This window comes from Adiantum capillus-veneris, chromosome 23 (genome assembly GCF_014529385.1).
Source record: "Adiantum capillus-veneris isolate H3 chromosome 23, ASM1452938v2, whole genome shotgun sequence".
NCBI classification, from domain to species: Eukaryota; Viridiplantae; Streptophyta; class Polypodiopsida; order Polypodiales; family Pteridaceae; genus Adiantum; species Adiantum capillus-veneris.
This window is the reverse complement of record NC_140953.1, coordinates 28,623,164-28,639,143: the sequence shown is the minus strand read 5'-3', so window position 1 is coordinate 28,639,143 and position 15,980 is coordinate 28,623,164. Positions and strand designations below refer to the sequence as shown.

Sequence of the window (15,980 nt, the reverse complement as noted above, 5' to 3'; positions counted from 1 at the left end):
CTGTAATCATCCTGTAGAAGTAGGGAAGCCAGACTGAGCAGTCTGCACTGTGAAGATCCTCTGAGAAGAGGAAAGGCCAGACCAATCTGTCTGCGCCGTCTTACCTATATCCTGCCTGCAATCCTCCGGTGTCAACCAAAACAGAATCCACGCCAACACCACCACCAAACCGCATATCGGTGTGTCTCTCATGTGAATGAGTTGGGAGTGGCCTACTTCCCGGGTTCGGAGATAAGTCTGTTGTAAGGTTACTGAGGGTAAGTGTAAGCAACTCTAAAGGTAGCAATCCAAATGATCAGGAGTGTAGAAGAGCAACTGCACTACCATCCAAGCCAAGCTCCGGGTGTGTCCGGATGTAGTCGCGGGATGTCTGATCTCCCGCATCTCACAGGTAAATTCTCCAGGAGAGTCCAAAGCACTAAAGTCCCACTCCAATCTGTAGATCCAAGCAATGGACCTGTCCAGGAAGAGATCCAAGATCCTCTCCCTAAGTCCATGTAGATGTTGTTGTGTAAGCAAGTGATCTAACGTGTCGAGGTCAAGTGGTAAGTGTCTGTCCACCAAAGATGGTGGTGTCCTCTTTGGGAATGTCGGAATCCCATATGCCATGAGCATGGCTATATCTCATGTGAACAACTCTGATGAATGCATAGGTGTGTCCATAGCAAACCACAAGTCACCACTCCCTCTGGAGTGTGCAACCGCCGAAGAATGATGGCTGGAATGAATGGATCTCCCATGGATCGTACGCCCGTAGATGATCAAGCCGATGTTGAAGATATCCTGTACTGCAACACACTGAGAGACGGTATGGACCACCACCGGATGGTGTCCTGCCAAGAGGTAACTTCATCCTCTGTGAAAAACGCAAGCCATGTGGCTGCTGCCCACCCAAAAATGCAACTGTGAGGTGATGAAAACGCTGCTGTCCAGCGATCTTCAGCGTGCTCGTACGTTCCCAGCATGGTCTGCAGCGGTGCAGAGGGTGTGGGGAGGGTTTTATCTCTGTGTGAAGAGCTGTCGGAGGGCTGAAAACAGAGAAAAAAGAGCAGGTATGTATGGCTGAAATCTGTAGCAGATGAAGAGGATTCTCGCCGCAATGCACCAGATGCAAAACCGGGAAGAAAGGCAAGATCCGAATGGGTATGGCTAGCGCTCCTCCTCTGTTGCAAAAACACTGCCCTGCTGTCCTGAAAACGCAGATCTTGCTGTCCAAAAAAGTAGGTGGAGGAGAGGGTTTTCCGGCGATGAAAATGTCCCAGAAGCAGGGTTGTCTTCGTACGGCGTACGAGACGATTCGTACATTCCGTACCGTAACCGTACGACTCGTACGTTCCGTACATGGCTCGTCCGGTTCTTCTTCTTCTTCTTCTTCTTCTTCTTCTTTTTTCTTCTTCTTTTCCCTGGGTGATTACAATTTCGACTGCATTTGACCAACTTCGACTACTCAAACAACCATGACCTATATATGGCGAGACTCGGGTAGCGGATCTACTATGGCCGCCGCCACTTTGGAGATCACAATTCTTCTTTTTTCGGACATTGCCGTTTCCAATGTCCATGGACAAATCTTTCATATTCTAACTTATAAGACTTAAATTGCAAGTACTTAGTACTGAGTACTAAGGTCTATGTCATGACTCATATGATCTATCATGTTCTAACTTCTAAGTTTGAAAACTTCTTGGTTTAGTCTTTCTTGTAGTGTATAAGACGTATAATTTCTTTTTGCATCGTACGTTACGTCAACGTACGTCTATTTTTTTTTTAGTTCGATTAGTACTGCACGTCTTCGTACGTGTACCCGTTGTACATGACCATACATGTCAACCCTACCCAGAAGTGTAGCGTTGGTAGCCAAAACCAAAAACGCGAAGTGTGGAGACAAAAATGCAGGTGGAGAAGGTCCTCCACAATGAAAACTCTCCAAGTTCCATCGTTTGCCTGGCTTTTGCAAAATGCAAGAAGATCTTTGTAGAAATGCTGCAAATGGGTAGAAAACGCTAGCTAATTTGATCCCTTGGGAGAAGAAGCGTTGGTCTCATGGAGAGCCTGAGGCTGCTATTACCATGTGAGAGTGCACGTGTACGGAAGCGAGAGAGAGAGAGAGAGAGAGAGAGAGACCACAAACACAACCCCCCCCCATGACTACCATGAACAGGAGACCCAATACACAATTTCAAGATGGTGGAAGTGGGTACCCCCTGGACCCATAAAGAGGTGCCCAAAGGGAGGTAGGGCAAAATCTCCCACGACCAACAAGAAATAAATGAAATATATATGAGGACGCACGGACAAGGTGGGCGGCCGGCCCCAAACTCGAGCGGCCAGACCAGGAGCAACCTAAACTATGGGTCGCCGGCCCGGAGACATACTAGCCATACATGTATGCCCTAGACCTGTCAAATAGTAGAGTGGTGTAAGTCTAACAATATTGATATTTCTTTTTGTTAGCAATTTTTCAAAAAAGGATGGTTCTAAAAGCTTCTATAAGATTCTTGAAGTGCGTGAGCGAGAGCGTGTGTAACAATGGAAAAGAGAGAAAAAGAGGAGACCTGTGTTTACAGAAGCAACAACCACCATGAATATGTGAGCCTCCTTATTCTATTATGTACATAATGAATAAGTGTAGTGGGTGCGTGCTTGGCCAAACCGGCCACATGGGACTTTACCCCAACGTGAAGTGCGCGAGCGAGAGCGCATATGGTGTGTGTGCGTGCGCGCGCAGCAATGGAGAAGAGAGAAGAAGAGGAGTCTTGTGTTTGCAAAGGCAACAACTCACCACGAATATGTGAGCCCCCTTATTCTATTATGTACATAATGAACAAGTGTAGTGGGCGGGCGCCTAGCCTAACCGGCCACATGGGCTTTACCCCAACAACCTCCCATGTAAAGGCCAATGTGACCGTGAGCAAGAAAACAAAAGGAAACCGTACAAGACCTGTACAAGGTCATCATAAAGTATGACCTCAGCCAATGCCCGCTGGCTCACTGAATCAGTGTACATCTAGCTCAAACTGTAGAGGAAGTATAGAGAAGTGGTGGCCTCAAATGGGGCTGTCCCTCCCGAGCCATGTGACTCGTAGAGTGAAAGCACTACCAAGAGATCATCTTGCTGCAGATGTGTCCCTAGTCCCCTGCGTCTGAGAAGGAGTGTGGGATGGGTCGGGAGATGAGGTTGAGGGCCCCCACCGGGGAGAGAGGGGGAGCGGGAGGTGGAGGTGGGGGTGAGGGTGGAGGAGGGGGAGGCGGTGGAGCTAGCCAGATTCATACATGTGATGATCATAGTTCCTGAGCATATAGTCTCATACCATCGAGTTAGAATCCCATCCTCACCACCAGCCTCACACGTGGTGTGCTACCCTCAACTTCCAGTTTAGCTTATTCGATAGGTCTTTACTTTGTACCTTTTGTCCTTTCTTTCTTTCCTTCTTTCTCCCTCCCGTGGATGGTAGTGTGTTGCAGCTGGGGACCGCAAGAGCAGGGACAGTACAGGCCTGGTTTGGAGGGAGGTTTGCAAAATGTTGCTCTAGGCCATGCAGCTCTCCACATTCAGAAAGGGTTGTCATCATCAGTTGTTGCCCCTCATCATTTGATTCACCGTTTTTGCTACCGTTTTGACATGGTATCAGAGGTACAGTGTGCTCAAGTTCAATCGAGCAGTCGCTGTAAGACCATCCTTTAGGTCAGTGAGGCAAAGCAGTCAACCAGAAAATGAAAACCAACTATGCCCTGTGCTAGAACCTCAGTGGGTTGCCTGCTATGTAATTCGTGGGTCGGGGATCTAAAATAGATGAGCTTTTACAGGTTTACATGATACATCCACAAGCTGTTGACATTAAGAACCATGAAGATGTTTGCCATTAAGACCCTTTTTCACAAGCTTCATCGAATTTCGTACGTGATCTGTGTGTGTTTTTTCTTGTTAGCAAAAGAAAAAGAAGAAAGGACCGGAGCTTGGCGATGCCTGTATGCTGGCCGAGATTGGTGAGGACATCCAGGTGCTCTTCGGAGTGCTCTTCCTGCGTAGCCATTCTCTCACGCTACGTACCCGGACATTGTCGTGAGAAGTTTTTTTTAATCACTTTAGAGCCGAGTCCCATATGAGATTGAGATGTTAATTTCATTACGCCAAGTTTGAGGAGACACGTCCCTGTTATGTCGCTAGCATCGCAAAGTCGCTAGCATCGCAAAGGAAAAGGTGAAGCTAACCAATACAAAACACAAAGCGGTTGCTTGCAGCTGTGTTTGCCACTAAAATTGCAAGATCTCAGGTAGATTCCGAGCTTGCCTTAAAGAAAATCGGGAAAATTTTACAAATTTTGTGTAAATGCTTCAAATTTTGACCTAAAAGACCAAAAGAGTTTAAAGAGTGCTTTTATCCTTTTATGTTTGGAAAAATGTTTTTGGCAAGCCCTGGTTTGGTTTGCACAATCATGGTGCCTTACTTTTAGAACTTTCTAGAAAACACTTTTTCTAAAACAATCAAACACTTTAATGTGCATCTCGTCTCTAAAAGTATGGAAACTTTTTACCTTGAATTTTTGTTGTTGGTCTACTTGAATACGATGGGGAAAAAAAAGTATCGACAAGTTTGATATTTTCTAAGAACGTGCTTGTCAAATCGCACTAAATGAAGTCGAAAGATATGTAACATGACTTGAGTGACTTTTTGTTCATCCCACAAATATCAATAATGTCATGTGAGACTACTTATCTCATACACTGTTTTTCTAAGGGATGCTAAAAGTAAATTATTATTTTACATTGGAAGAAAGTTCTTGTCAAATGAAGAGGGAATGGGGGCAAAATGAGCATAAAGTTAAAGTCTAAGTCTAATCTAACAATTTGGCAAAGATAGAGAAGTAGCTCAAGAACTCATGCAAGCAAAGAAAGGGTGGAGAAATCTATAAAACAAAAGCCCTCTAAGGACTCATGCCAACTCCTATGACACTTAAGTGTGACAAAAGTGTTGTATAAGGTCCGTAGAGTACCCATCACAATCGTTTTTTCACAAAATATTGTTATTTTTCCATATCTCCTAGAAATCCATAATAAGGTTTTCCAAGGGTTTTACACCATAGGACTTATTTTCTCGACAACCTTAGCTTCTAAATTAAAAGATGCCTTTTTTCCCATTGATTTTTTCCCTTTATCTAAATATCTCCAATAAACAAAGAGAGCCACTTGTCAGCACATGGATGTTGAGATATCAAGTCTACATGGTACACCTTGATGAATTATTGCCTACATTGGTCACTAGCATGAGGTAGTGGACCCAAGGATCATTGTCGGTGGTACTACAGCCAAACATCATAGGCATGGTCTACCTACCAAGATTGATTGCCAATCTTACCAACTCACCACTAGCCATTTCACATTGATTGTTGTGCATAATTCTTATTATGTGTATTTCCCACTTATGTTTTTATGCCTTATCATCATTTTGAGCAATGAAGAAGAAGAATCAACTTTTCAACCTCCATCTCCATTGTGTGCTCCCTTGGTTGTGTGTGTGCGCACTTGTAAGAGCTCAAGCTCTCTCCTTCTTTGCCTCTTTACATGGCATTAGAGCTTGGTTGTGGTTGAGGAGTTGTGAGTAGCAAACAAGAGCAGCAAAAGAAGTGGTTGAGGGTAATACACTCTAGGATGTTAAGGGAGGCATCAGGAATGATCTATTTGTGCATTTTGAAATCTTGTGCAGTCAAATTTGATATTCGTGCGTTTTTTTGCCTTAGTTCTAGAGTTAGAGTCGGTTCACCTGTAAGAATGCAAAGGTTCAAGATTCTGCACATCTCTCATTTCATTGTTGTAGAAACCTTGACTGGTGCTCCAGTTTTCAAAAATAGTGTCTACAAACACGTCTAATAATGATGGAATCACCACAATTTTCAATGAGAAGCTCAAAAAAAAAACTTCCATGATTGGAAGTTCAGAATGACCAATTTTCTAATGGTTAAAGGTTATGGGAATTACATTGAAGGTGAACAAGAAGATGCATCAACCTTCACCGTTTGGAAGCACCAGCCTTCAAAGTTTGGAACCAGAGAGCAAAGAAGGTCATGTATTGGTTGTTTGTCAATGTGGTCAAACTATTACTAGGTATATATAGGTTGCCACTTCCCCCAAGGAGGCGTGGAAGGATTTGGTCTCACTAGATGTGACCAATAATAAGGCAAAGAAGTTGCAATTAAACATAAACCTCAACATTGTGAAGACAATAGGTGAACTACCAAATGAATATATTTTGAAGATTAAGGACATATATGAATCCCTCTCATCTATTGGTATCAAGGTTGACGATGATAACAAGGTGGAAGCTTGCTTGTGTGGTTGAGGTCCACCGTACAAGAAGTGCAAGACCTCTATTGATACTCTAAGAAATATTTTGAGTTTTACAAATCTTATTTCCTTGTTGATTGTGGAAGAGAAGAAAATTGGTGAACATTCATTTTTCACATGGTCCAGGTAATTTGAAATAGGTCTCTTACAATAATAGAGATAAAGTTAGAGGACTTTCAAGTCAAGGAGGTGGCCAAGGCGTAGGAAACTAGAATCGCGACAATCGAAGGTGGTTGACATCAAAGACTTAATATTGGTGGTGGAAGAAAATTTTAAGGTAGGGAGGGTCCAAGTGATTGTGGAAACTTTGGAGAAACAATGTGTTGAATAATGGTAGAGGATGCTGGTAGTCACGACCACTTCGAGGGTGATTGTCCACAAAAAAGGCAACAAAGCAATTGTGTAAGTACTAGCAAGGGTGTAGAAGACCCGTAAAGACTATTTGTTGTGTACGATATGATGAATACTATGTCTTTAGATGTATCAACATGTGGTGATAATGTATGGTATTTGGATTTCGATGCATTGAATCATATGGACCAGCAATGGTAAATGGTTTTGAGACCTACAATGAAAGGGCAATGGTAATGTGTGTGCTAATCTCCACCCAATCGTGCTATCTTATAGCCTCCCCCTAGCTTACACACTGTCTGGCCGTGCTGGTGGCCTTTTCCGTAGGACCCATGTCCTTACATTACGCCCCCCCCCCCTTCTTGGAGAATCGTTTTCATCCTAAAAAACGAACGTTTCTTAAGTGCAGAGACATTCTCCCATGTAGAACCTTCTTCAGGTCTATCTAGCCATTTTACTAATACCTGTCGTCTGACATGATGTCTGGTGTGAAGCTCATGAGAATCCAAAATCTTTTCAGGCTCATGAGGGATGCTTGGCGGTTCGATAAGGTCAATTAACACACCTATGTCAATGACATTATCATTCTCTCCTAGCTGTTTTTGTATGCAACTAACATGAAAAATAGGATGAACTTGTGAGTGCTCGGGAAGATTTAACTTATAGGCCACTTGACCTATACGTTTGAGAATGGTAAATGGTCCATAATAGGGTGGTGAAAGTTTGGCAACTTTTCCCGTCTTCAGAATTTCTGAATGCTCCGGAACCTTGAGAAAACTTTGTCTCCTTCTTCGAAAGTAGCAAGACGATGATGCTCATTTGCGTACTTTTATATCGATCTTGAGCTTGCTTAACATTCTGTCTAGCAACTCGAAGCGTTTCAAAATGGTCTTGGAGAAAATCTTTCGCTTGTTGTATCTTCTCCTTAGCCAACCCCACCGTAACGGGTGATCTAGGTTGAAATTCATATGAAAGCATAAATGGACTAAACCCTATAGTCACATGCTTTGAACTATTATAAGAAAATTTCAATATGGGTAAGTAGTCTTCCCAATTGGTTTGCTTCTTGCTAACATACGCTCGTAGCATATCCTTTAGCACTTGATTAACTCTTTCGGTTTGACCATCTGTTTTTGGATAATCAGCCGTACATAGATTAAGTTTAGTTTCCAACTTTTGAAACACAGCTTGCCAGAAGTGATTATCAAATTTTGATGTCTGTCACTAATAATACTAGTTGGAAGACTATAGAGTTTATATATATGCTCTACAAATAGATGTGCTAAGTCTGGTGTCTTAACCGTAGTCTTAGTGGGAATAAATCGACCCATCTTTGTGAGACGGTCTACAATTTGGCCATGATTGGTAGTAGGTAGTCCTACTACAAAATCCATAGAGATGCTCTCCCACTTACCTTGTGGAATCTCTAAAGGATGTAAAAGGCCACCTACCTTGAGATGCTCTGCCTTATTAACTTGGCATTTTTGGCAATTTAGTACGTACTCTTGAACATCATGATGTAAGCCAGGCCAATAAAATTGCTGTCAAACTAAGGCATACGTCTTACAAATAACTAGATGACCAGCACTTGGACTATCGTGACACTCAAATAAGATTTGGCGCCTAGTGTTTGAGTCCTTTGGCACACATACACTACCCTTGTGGAGTAAGTAGCCATCATCAATGGAAAAAATCTTCCATCGCTTAAGCTCTTCATGAGTAGGGGTGGAGCTCTATGTGTTGGAGTTTTTATATGCGCGAGCAGTGACATGTTGATCTGGAAGTACAGAGACATGTGAGTGTGAGAGATCCCTTTTTAAAATTGCACTCCACACTTTAGCATATGATTGATCTTGGGCACACTTGCCATGTAATAACTCCAAAAATCCACTCTTTATTTTTGTGAAAGCAAGTGAATTAATCTGAGGCATCTGACTTAGTGCATCCGCTACTACATTATATCGCCCCTTGCAATATCGTAGCTTACAATCATAATCTTGAAGGGTTTGTGCCCATCTAGCTTTACGGCCCTTCAAGTCCATTTGAGTAGTAAACCATTTGATACTCTCATGGTAAAAAACTACTTCAAACTCGGCACCATATAAATAGTGTCGCCACTTTCGTAAAGCGTCAATTATGGCATAGAGCTCTCTCTCATAGACATAATAATTCTATTGAGCTCTATCTAACTTTTTACTTTCAAAGGCTATAGGTCTTCCCTCCTGGAGAAGTACCGCACCAATTGCTTTATCACTAGCATCAGTCTCTACCACAAACGGCTTAAGTGGGTCAACGATTGCTAGGATGGAGGCAATGGATATAGCTATCTTGAGCTGTTCAAAACTGCATTTTTGGGCTTCTTCCCAAGAGAAAGTCTTACCTTTTGCTTTAAGTTGATCCGTCATAGGAACCACGATTTTGGCATAATCACGGATATATTGTCGAAAAAATCCAGCCATGCCTAAGAATATTTAAAGCTCCTCAACCGTGTTGGGATGTGGCCATCGAAGAATGGCAGCAACCTTGTTAGTGTCCATCTTGATGCCAGAATAAGAGATCACATGACCGAGATAATGTATCTCTGTTTTAAAGAAATTGCACTTGCTTTGTTTAGCATACAGAGCATGAGTTCGTAGCTGTTCGAACACTAATTGTAAGTGTTCTATGTGTTCATCTTCAGTCTTATTGTAAATGAGAATATCATCAAGGAAAACCACAACAAATTTTCCAAGATAGGGACGTAAGACACTATCCATGAGTGTCATAAATGTAGCTGGAGCATTGGTTAAACCAAAAGGCATAACCAAAAATTCAAAATACCTGAACCGTGTTCTAAAGGCAGTTTTGGAGATATCTTGCAAAAGGATACACACTTGGTGGTATCTTGTATGAAGATCTATCTTTGTATAGTATCTTGCCCCATGGAGTTGATCAAACAACTCATCAACTCGAGGTAGAGGATACTTGTTCTTGATGGTTATGGTGTTTAGTTTGCGATAATCTACTCACATACGCATAGTACCATCTTTCTTTTTTAGCAATAGAATTGGTGATGCCCAAGACGAAGTGCTAGGTCTAATGAAACCACATGGGAGGTAGTCAGCCAATTGACTCTCAACCTCCTTGGTTTCTTTAGCACTCATAGGATAAGGTGGTTTACTCACCAGTTTAGTGCCTGGCAAGACATTTATGCCATGTTTCACATCACGTGTAGGGGGTAAACCCGGTGGTAAATCACTTGAGAATACATCACTATACTCCATGATTAAGTGAGTCAGATTTTGCCGTGCAAAAGGAGAAAGTAAACTAGAGTTATGATGTGCGCGTCTGTCGCACGTGGCAATGCAAGGGACTTGCCGATACACTGTGTGCGAGCCACAAATGGCTCCAAGCACGCAACTAACCTAATCTAGTAAGCTCAAAGATGACAATGGTGTTTCACTCACCACTCTACGCTTGCTGTCATGGAGGATCCTCGCCACAAAGAAGAGGGAGACGCCGCTACACTGTGCTCAACTGCCTCGCCACCATCGCAATGCTCAATCACTCTCTCTCTCTCTCTCTCTCTCTCTCTCTCTCTCTCTCTCTCTCTCTCACACACACACACACACACACACACACACACACACAAGGAGATGAAGAAGAAGAAGATTGAGATGGAGCAAGAGCACTCTTCAATTGCACAAATGAAAGAATGAGTGAATTTTAGGTTTAGTTGACTTTTATATGAGCTCATCCCATTCACACTTGGGTGCCCATGCTTAGCCAACTAATCCCTTGAATGTTCCAGGTAGAGTGCGTCTCTCATTGGCGATCACTCTTACCCTTTTCCTATTGGACCGACAAGCCCGGTACCTGACTCTACCAAATAAATAATACGGCGTCCGTCTTAGGTGATAGGAATGTGCATGAGGGTTAACATGCCCCCCTTCCTGATGTAGATTCCGTCCTTGGAAGCTATTGAGTTGAACCTCGTTCGTCGAGGTGGAAGAGCATTTGAGATGAATTTCCTTAGCCTTCTTCAGTCACTGCAAAATCAAACAACATTGGCACAGTAATTGCATTCTCATATACAATTAAAAAGCATATGCAGTTGTAGGTAGACAATTTGATTGGCAACAGAATTTTAAACCATTTTTCAGCAATAAACATTAAATTGCAATATAATCAAACGCATAAACAGTTGTAAAGGTAAATATTAAACAAGTATGGGGTCGCTAATTTAACGATCGAAAGGCACTAAAGATCGACTATTAATACCATGGGCAAGCTTCTCAATTTTCTCTGGTCAATTAAGTTGTTTAATCGCCAGAGCCAAGTATTTCATGTCCGAGGGCTGACTAGAGGCTATACCTAGAAGACCTTGTAGTTAAGCTACGATACAAGGAATTGCTCATGAAATCATCGCTTGACTTATTTTCTTTTCTTTGACCCCCCAAAGTCTTTTCACATTGTTTCAATTTTGATGTGTGTGCTTATTTTGTATGCCTTGGGTTTTTTGCTTTTCAAGGAGAAGCGCCCACACTGGGAACCTCTAGGGCTCTAGTTACCATAGGTGATACATGTGAGTGAAGTACCAAATCAAGCTGAGATTTCTCTTCCAGCTTAAGATTTTACATTGTTGCACTTTGATTTTTTTTGCTTATACGTTTTCACCATTTTATTTTTGTAACTTTGGGGGGTCATATAACAGTGTTACCCTCCCCAGGCTCATCACATTAGTAAACTCCCTTTATAATACTTAAGCTAAAGGTCAATAGGGACTAAGCCCACTGGAAAGCCCTAGTACATCGCACACAATGTTGCCTAAATCGGATTAAGAACCTAAGTAGCCATTGATTATTAGGAAGGCATTCCCCATGGTATTAAGAGAAGATCTGTAACGCCTAGCTTGGTCAAACTAGCTTAGTCGGACTGCTTGATTTTTAAACCTAGACAAGTGATTATGACAAAAAATTACATTGAATTTAATGTTTGATACTAAGCAAATGCACTGAATATTATGCTACCAATCACAATTAAAGAAGACAAACATACATGCAAAAAAGATAAGGGCCATGCTAATGGACAAGAAACACCTGCTTGTGTTGATGATCGCGCTTGATTTGAAAAGTGGATGAGAGAAAGATTCCATGAAGGTCCAAATCCTAACCACAGCAACACGTTCCTATACACACGAGGAAACACAAAGAATACCTTTAAGAGGCACATTAGTGGGAAGAAAGAACTTTGCTAATCACTAAACTCTAAAACAAAAACACTCCTATCGTACTAATCCTACCTACCCTCCATCACTCGAGTGATGAGGATCAAAGGTATTTTATGACATAATTTTTTGTTTCAGTGTACTGGATGTGAATGTGTAGGTATGGGTCAATGTTTTGACTTTTATTGTGCATACTCGTTTGCTAATTGCCTTGCTCTTTATTATGTTTGTTTTTTTGTGAGTATAAGGATTTATATATACATTCCCTAAGATTGGGAGATTGAGAGGTCAGGGAGGAGGGTTGAGAGGGGCGTGAGTGAATGATGACTGTCAACAAACACTCGCCCCTTCCTTGGGTAGATCATACCGTTTGAAATGTGCTCGTCACCCTTTGAAACCAATTGTTCCAGTTGGTAATAGGTGAAGATATTTGCCAGTAGTTTTCTATTACCTTAGGTGCCTCGTCGAATTGCAAGGGTGGTAAGGTACTCTCCCAGGATCGAACTTGAAGTGGTTCATCAGGTGATTCTTTAACACTGGGAGGTGTGGATTCCTTTGTAGCTTCATGGAGGTCCACTATTGTAGGTGGAGGCTGTGGAGAAGCTTTTACCTCTATGGATGCATTACATGAGGAGCTAGAAGCTTCATGGGACTCCCCCCTTCTTGAGTTAGGTGGAACAAATTATTCTTTCTTCGGTACCCAAACTAGCTCTAGAGCGAGTGTGTAGCATTCTGTGATTTTTTTTTTCCACGATCATCAATTCGTTTTGGAGCTACAGGATTGGGCTCACATGGGTCAGGTGACAAGTAAAAACACAATCTATGTTTTGGTACCCAGATTTGATCATTTCCTTGATAGTAGCCTTGGGCTTCCAATAGTCGTTTAGGAATCCACCGCCACGTTTTCTTACATTTTTTGGGGCGAGTGGGACGTTTCTTACAGAACTTCTGTTTTTTAGCACTAGCTATGGTTGCTAAAGAAGCTTTAGGGACCCACTTGTATGTTTTATTCGTTATGTTAGGATGAGTCTTGTCAGAAGCTATATGCATTGCTTGTAGCATATTTAAGGGTAGGGGCATTTCATCCCGCTCAGTTGTTACCTAGGTTGTCCCCCTGTTTCCCCAAGTGTCTATGGTTGCTGCTAGGTGGACCCAATCCACATTGTCTGATTCAGTCATTCCAGGTAGTACATCCATATAAGGAGAATCTTCCCCAACATCAGTGTCCGCTTTACACGTGTAACAATATTGCAATGGGGCCGAGTGAACTGTGGTGTCAGATCTATGATCAATTATAAACCTGCTTCCTAGGGGATGTGCTCGACCAGTTACAAGATCCACTCGAATGCCAGAATCTTGGAACTGCAAGTAGACATGGTTTTTAGACCAGTCATGCACCATTTTTGCTTCCCTCATGAAAGGACGTCCTAAGATCATCTCCAATGCCATAGTGTGCTTGGAGAAATCCATAACAATGAAGGTAATTCTTATTTTATGTCCAAAGACCTTGATCTTGAGATCTTCTAGCATCCCAATAGGTTTAACAATAGACCCATTGGCCATCTTCACTACTATGGTTGTGGTCGCAAGGTGAGGTCTTCCCATAGTTTCCCAAATCTTAGTCACAATGCTAACCCCAACGCCACCATCAAAGATTCCCTTCACAATTAATCCCTTAGTAGTGATTGGTATGGTTGCATTGGAGTCATCACCCTCAAAGTATTGTCCCAACTTGTTAATAGGTATTTCTATAACAAGGTTCTTATCTAGGTTGGGTTGTGGAGCTAAGTGTTCCTCCTCTATTGGCATCTCCCCAACTCCATCCATGTGTGCAAATTGTGGTAGCCCAAACTCAGTTCTCCATTGAGGAAGGCTCGAAGAGCTGAGACTAGCTCAGGGTCATTATATAGTTTGGACATGATGGTGGTTCTAACTTCTGAAGACATGAAATTCATCAATTTGGCAATGTTTAACGGCACCTTTTGGGCTTCAGTCCCTTGACGTGGGGAAGATGGGATCTCCATTTCTTTGATAGGATCAATGTTACCATATACATGTGGTAGTGATGTGTGTGAACGCACTAGGACCGCTGGGGCTATTTTTTCCCTCTTTAGGAGGTTTTCCCCCCCGAGCATTGTATATACGCCCATTACTCTAGGGCTATCTATCTTTTCTATTGCATACTAAGAAACACACTCTCTATTTGTGTGCCTGAGCTTCCTTCGTCTTTTCCAAGCTGTGTGCGTTTCTCTGCAACCCTAATTCCAACAATTGGTATAAGAGCAGGTTGCGTCCTCCCGAGCTTAGTCGCCAGCTGCTCCACCACACGCCTACTCACTTTCTTCGATTTCAGTGAGCTTTGGCAAGCGTTCGCAGGTCAAAAAAAATTTCGGGAGCGCTCGTAGACCTTAGTCTGCTCAGATTTTTTATTCGGGCTCATTTCAGCCTCCGTTTCCACTACAAGCAGTACTGCACATGCTATTTTGTCATTTTGTGCAGAATATCTGTCAGTGCCGTTTTCTGCATAACAGGTGCCTCATAGTCTTCTACGATTTGTGCTATATATCATGTGTTGTTCCCGCTCCGTTTCTCCTATTTTCAGGCAGTTTTCACATCAGGTGCAACATTAACCATGGCTGACAACAACACAGATGTATTCAAGATGTTTGCTGCTTAGGACAGGTTAGATGGGGACAACTACCCTATGTGGGCTTATATGATGCAACATGTTCTTGTGTCAAAGGGCGTCTGGAACATTGTGCAGGGCATTGATGTACATCCTGGTTCTGAGGATGTAGGCGATGTTGAGGATGTTGCAGGTCTTGCTGCAAGGATTGCTGCTATTAGAGTCATTTTGCCTATGGTAGAACAAACTCGTTGGGATGTAAAGGATGCGCAGGCTCATGCATTGATTGTGTTGTCTGTGAAGCGCACCATTGCTTCTCACATTCGTTCAGGAAAATCTACAAAACAGGCTTGGGATATTCTAGCAGGTCTTTATGCAAGCCGCAATGAGGCTAAAATTGGATGGCTGCCATCCAATCAGAATATGATGCACTTATAGAAAATGACACATGCACTTTATGTGATTTGCCTACTGGCAAAAATGCCATTGGTACGAAGTGCGTTTACAAGTTGAAACGCAAGCCGGATGGTGAGATTGATCGCCATAAGGCTCGACTTGTTGCAAAGGGTTATGCACAGCAAAAAGGCATAGATTATGAAGAGACTTTTTCTCCCACTTGTCGTATGACTACTGTGCATTTTCTATGTGCATTGGCAGCTCATTTTGGTTGGGATGTACATCAATCAGACATTGTTACTTCTTTCTTGAATGGTCACATATTTGAGGAAGTTTATGTAACGCAGCCTCGTGATTTTTTCATAAAAGGACAAGAGGACAAAGTGTGCAGATGTAAGAAGGCTTTGTATGCTGTTAACCCTCACAGCTCACGGACACCCTATCACCTACGAGATGGACGTTGTAACCTACGGTGGAAATTGTATTATTTATTTGGTAGAGTCAGGTACCGGGCTTGTCGGTCCAATAGGAAAAGGGTAAGAGTGATCGCCGATGAGAGGCGCACTCTAACTGGGACATTCAAGGGATTAGTTGGCTAAGCATGGGCGCCCAAGTGTGAATGGGGTGAGCTCATATAAAAGCCAACTAAACCTAAAATTCACTTATTCTCTCATTTTTGCAATAGAAGAGTGCTCTTGCTCCATCTCCATCTCCATCTTCTTCTTCTTCACCTCCTTGTGTGTGTGTGTATGTGTGTGTGTGTGTGTGTGTGTGTGTGTGTGTGTGTGTGTGTGTGTGTGTGTGTGAGAGAGAGAGAGAGAGAGAGAGAGAGAGAGAGAGAGCGATCGAGCATTGCGGCGGCACGACGGCGGTGAAGCGGTTGAGCGCGACGTAGAGGCGTCTCCTTCTTCTTCACGGCGAGGAATCCTCCACGGCAGGAGCATAGAGCGGTGAGTGACACACCATTGCCCTCTTTTGAGCTTACTAGTTAAGCTAGTTGTGTGCTTGGAGCCGTCTGTGGCTCGCACACAGTGTTAGGCAAGTCCCTTGCTTCGATAG

The 15,980-nt window shown here is 42.8% G+C and overlaps 1 protein-coding gene across 6 annotated transcripts in view; it reads right to left on the bottom strand.

Annotated features, from left to right (window-relative positions):
• Positions 1-4,154, bottom strand: part of NUDT3 (nudix hydrolase homolog 3) — a 186,887-nt gene extending 182,733 nt beyond the window's left edge. Inside the window, exon 1 of one of the 6 annotated variants that reach the window (XR_015185962.1) lies at positions 3,952-4,154. Coding sequence is in view for 4 of the 6 variants with exons in the window: in XM_086496538.1 (XP_086352664.1) it covers positions 3,952-4,034 (83 nt within the window). In the remaining 2 variants the exon portion in view is untranslated. The remainder of the gene's footprint in view (positions 1-3,951) is intronic. The other 5 variants (XR_015185961.1, XM_086496538.1, XM_086496539.1 and 2 more) reach the window with 5 other exon arrangements.
• Positions 4,155-15,980: the final 11,826 nt, after the last annotated feature.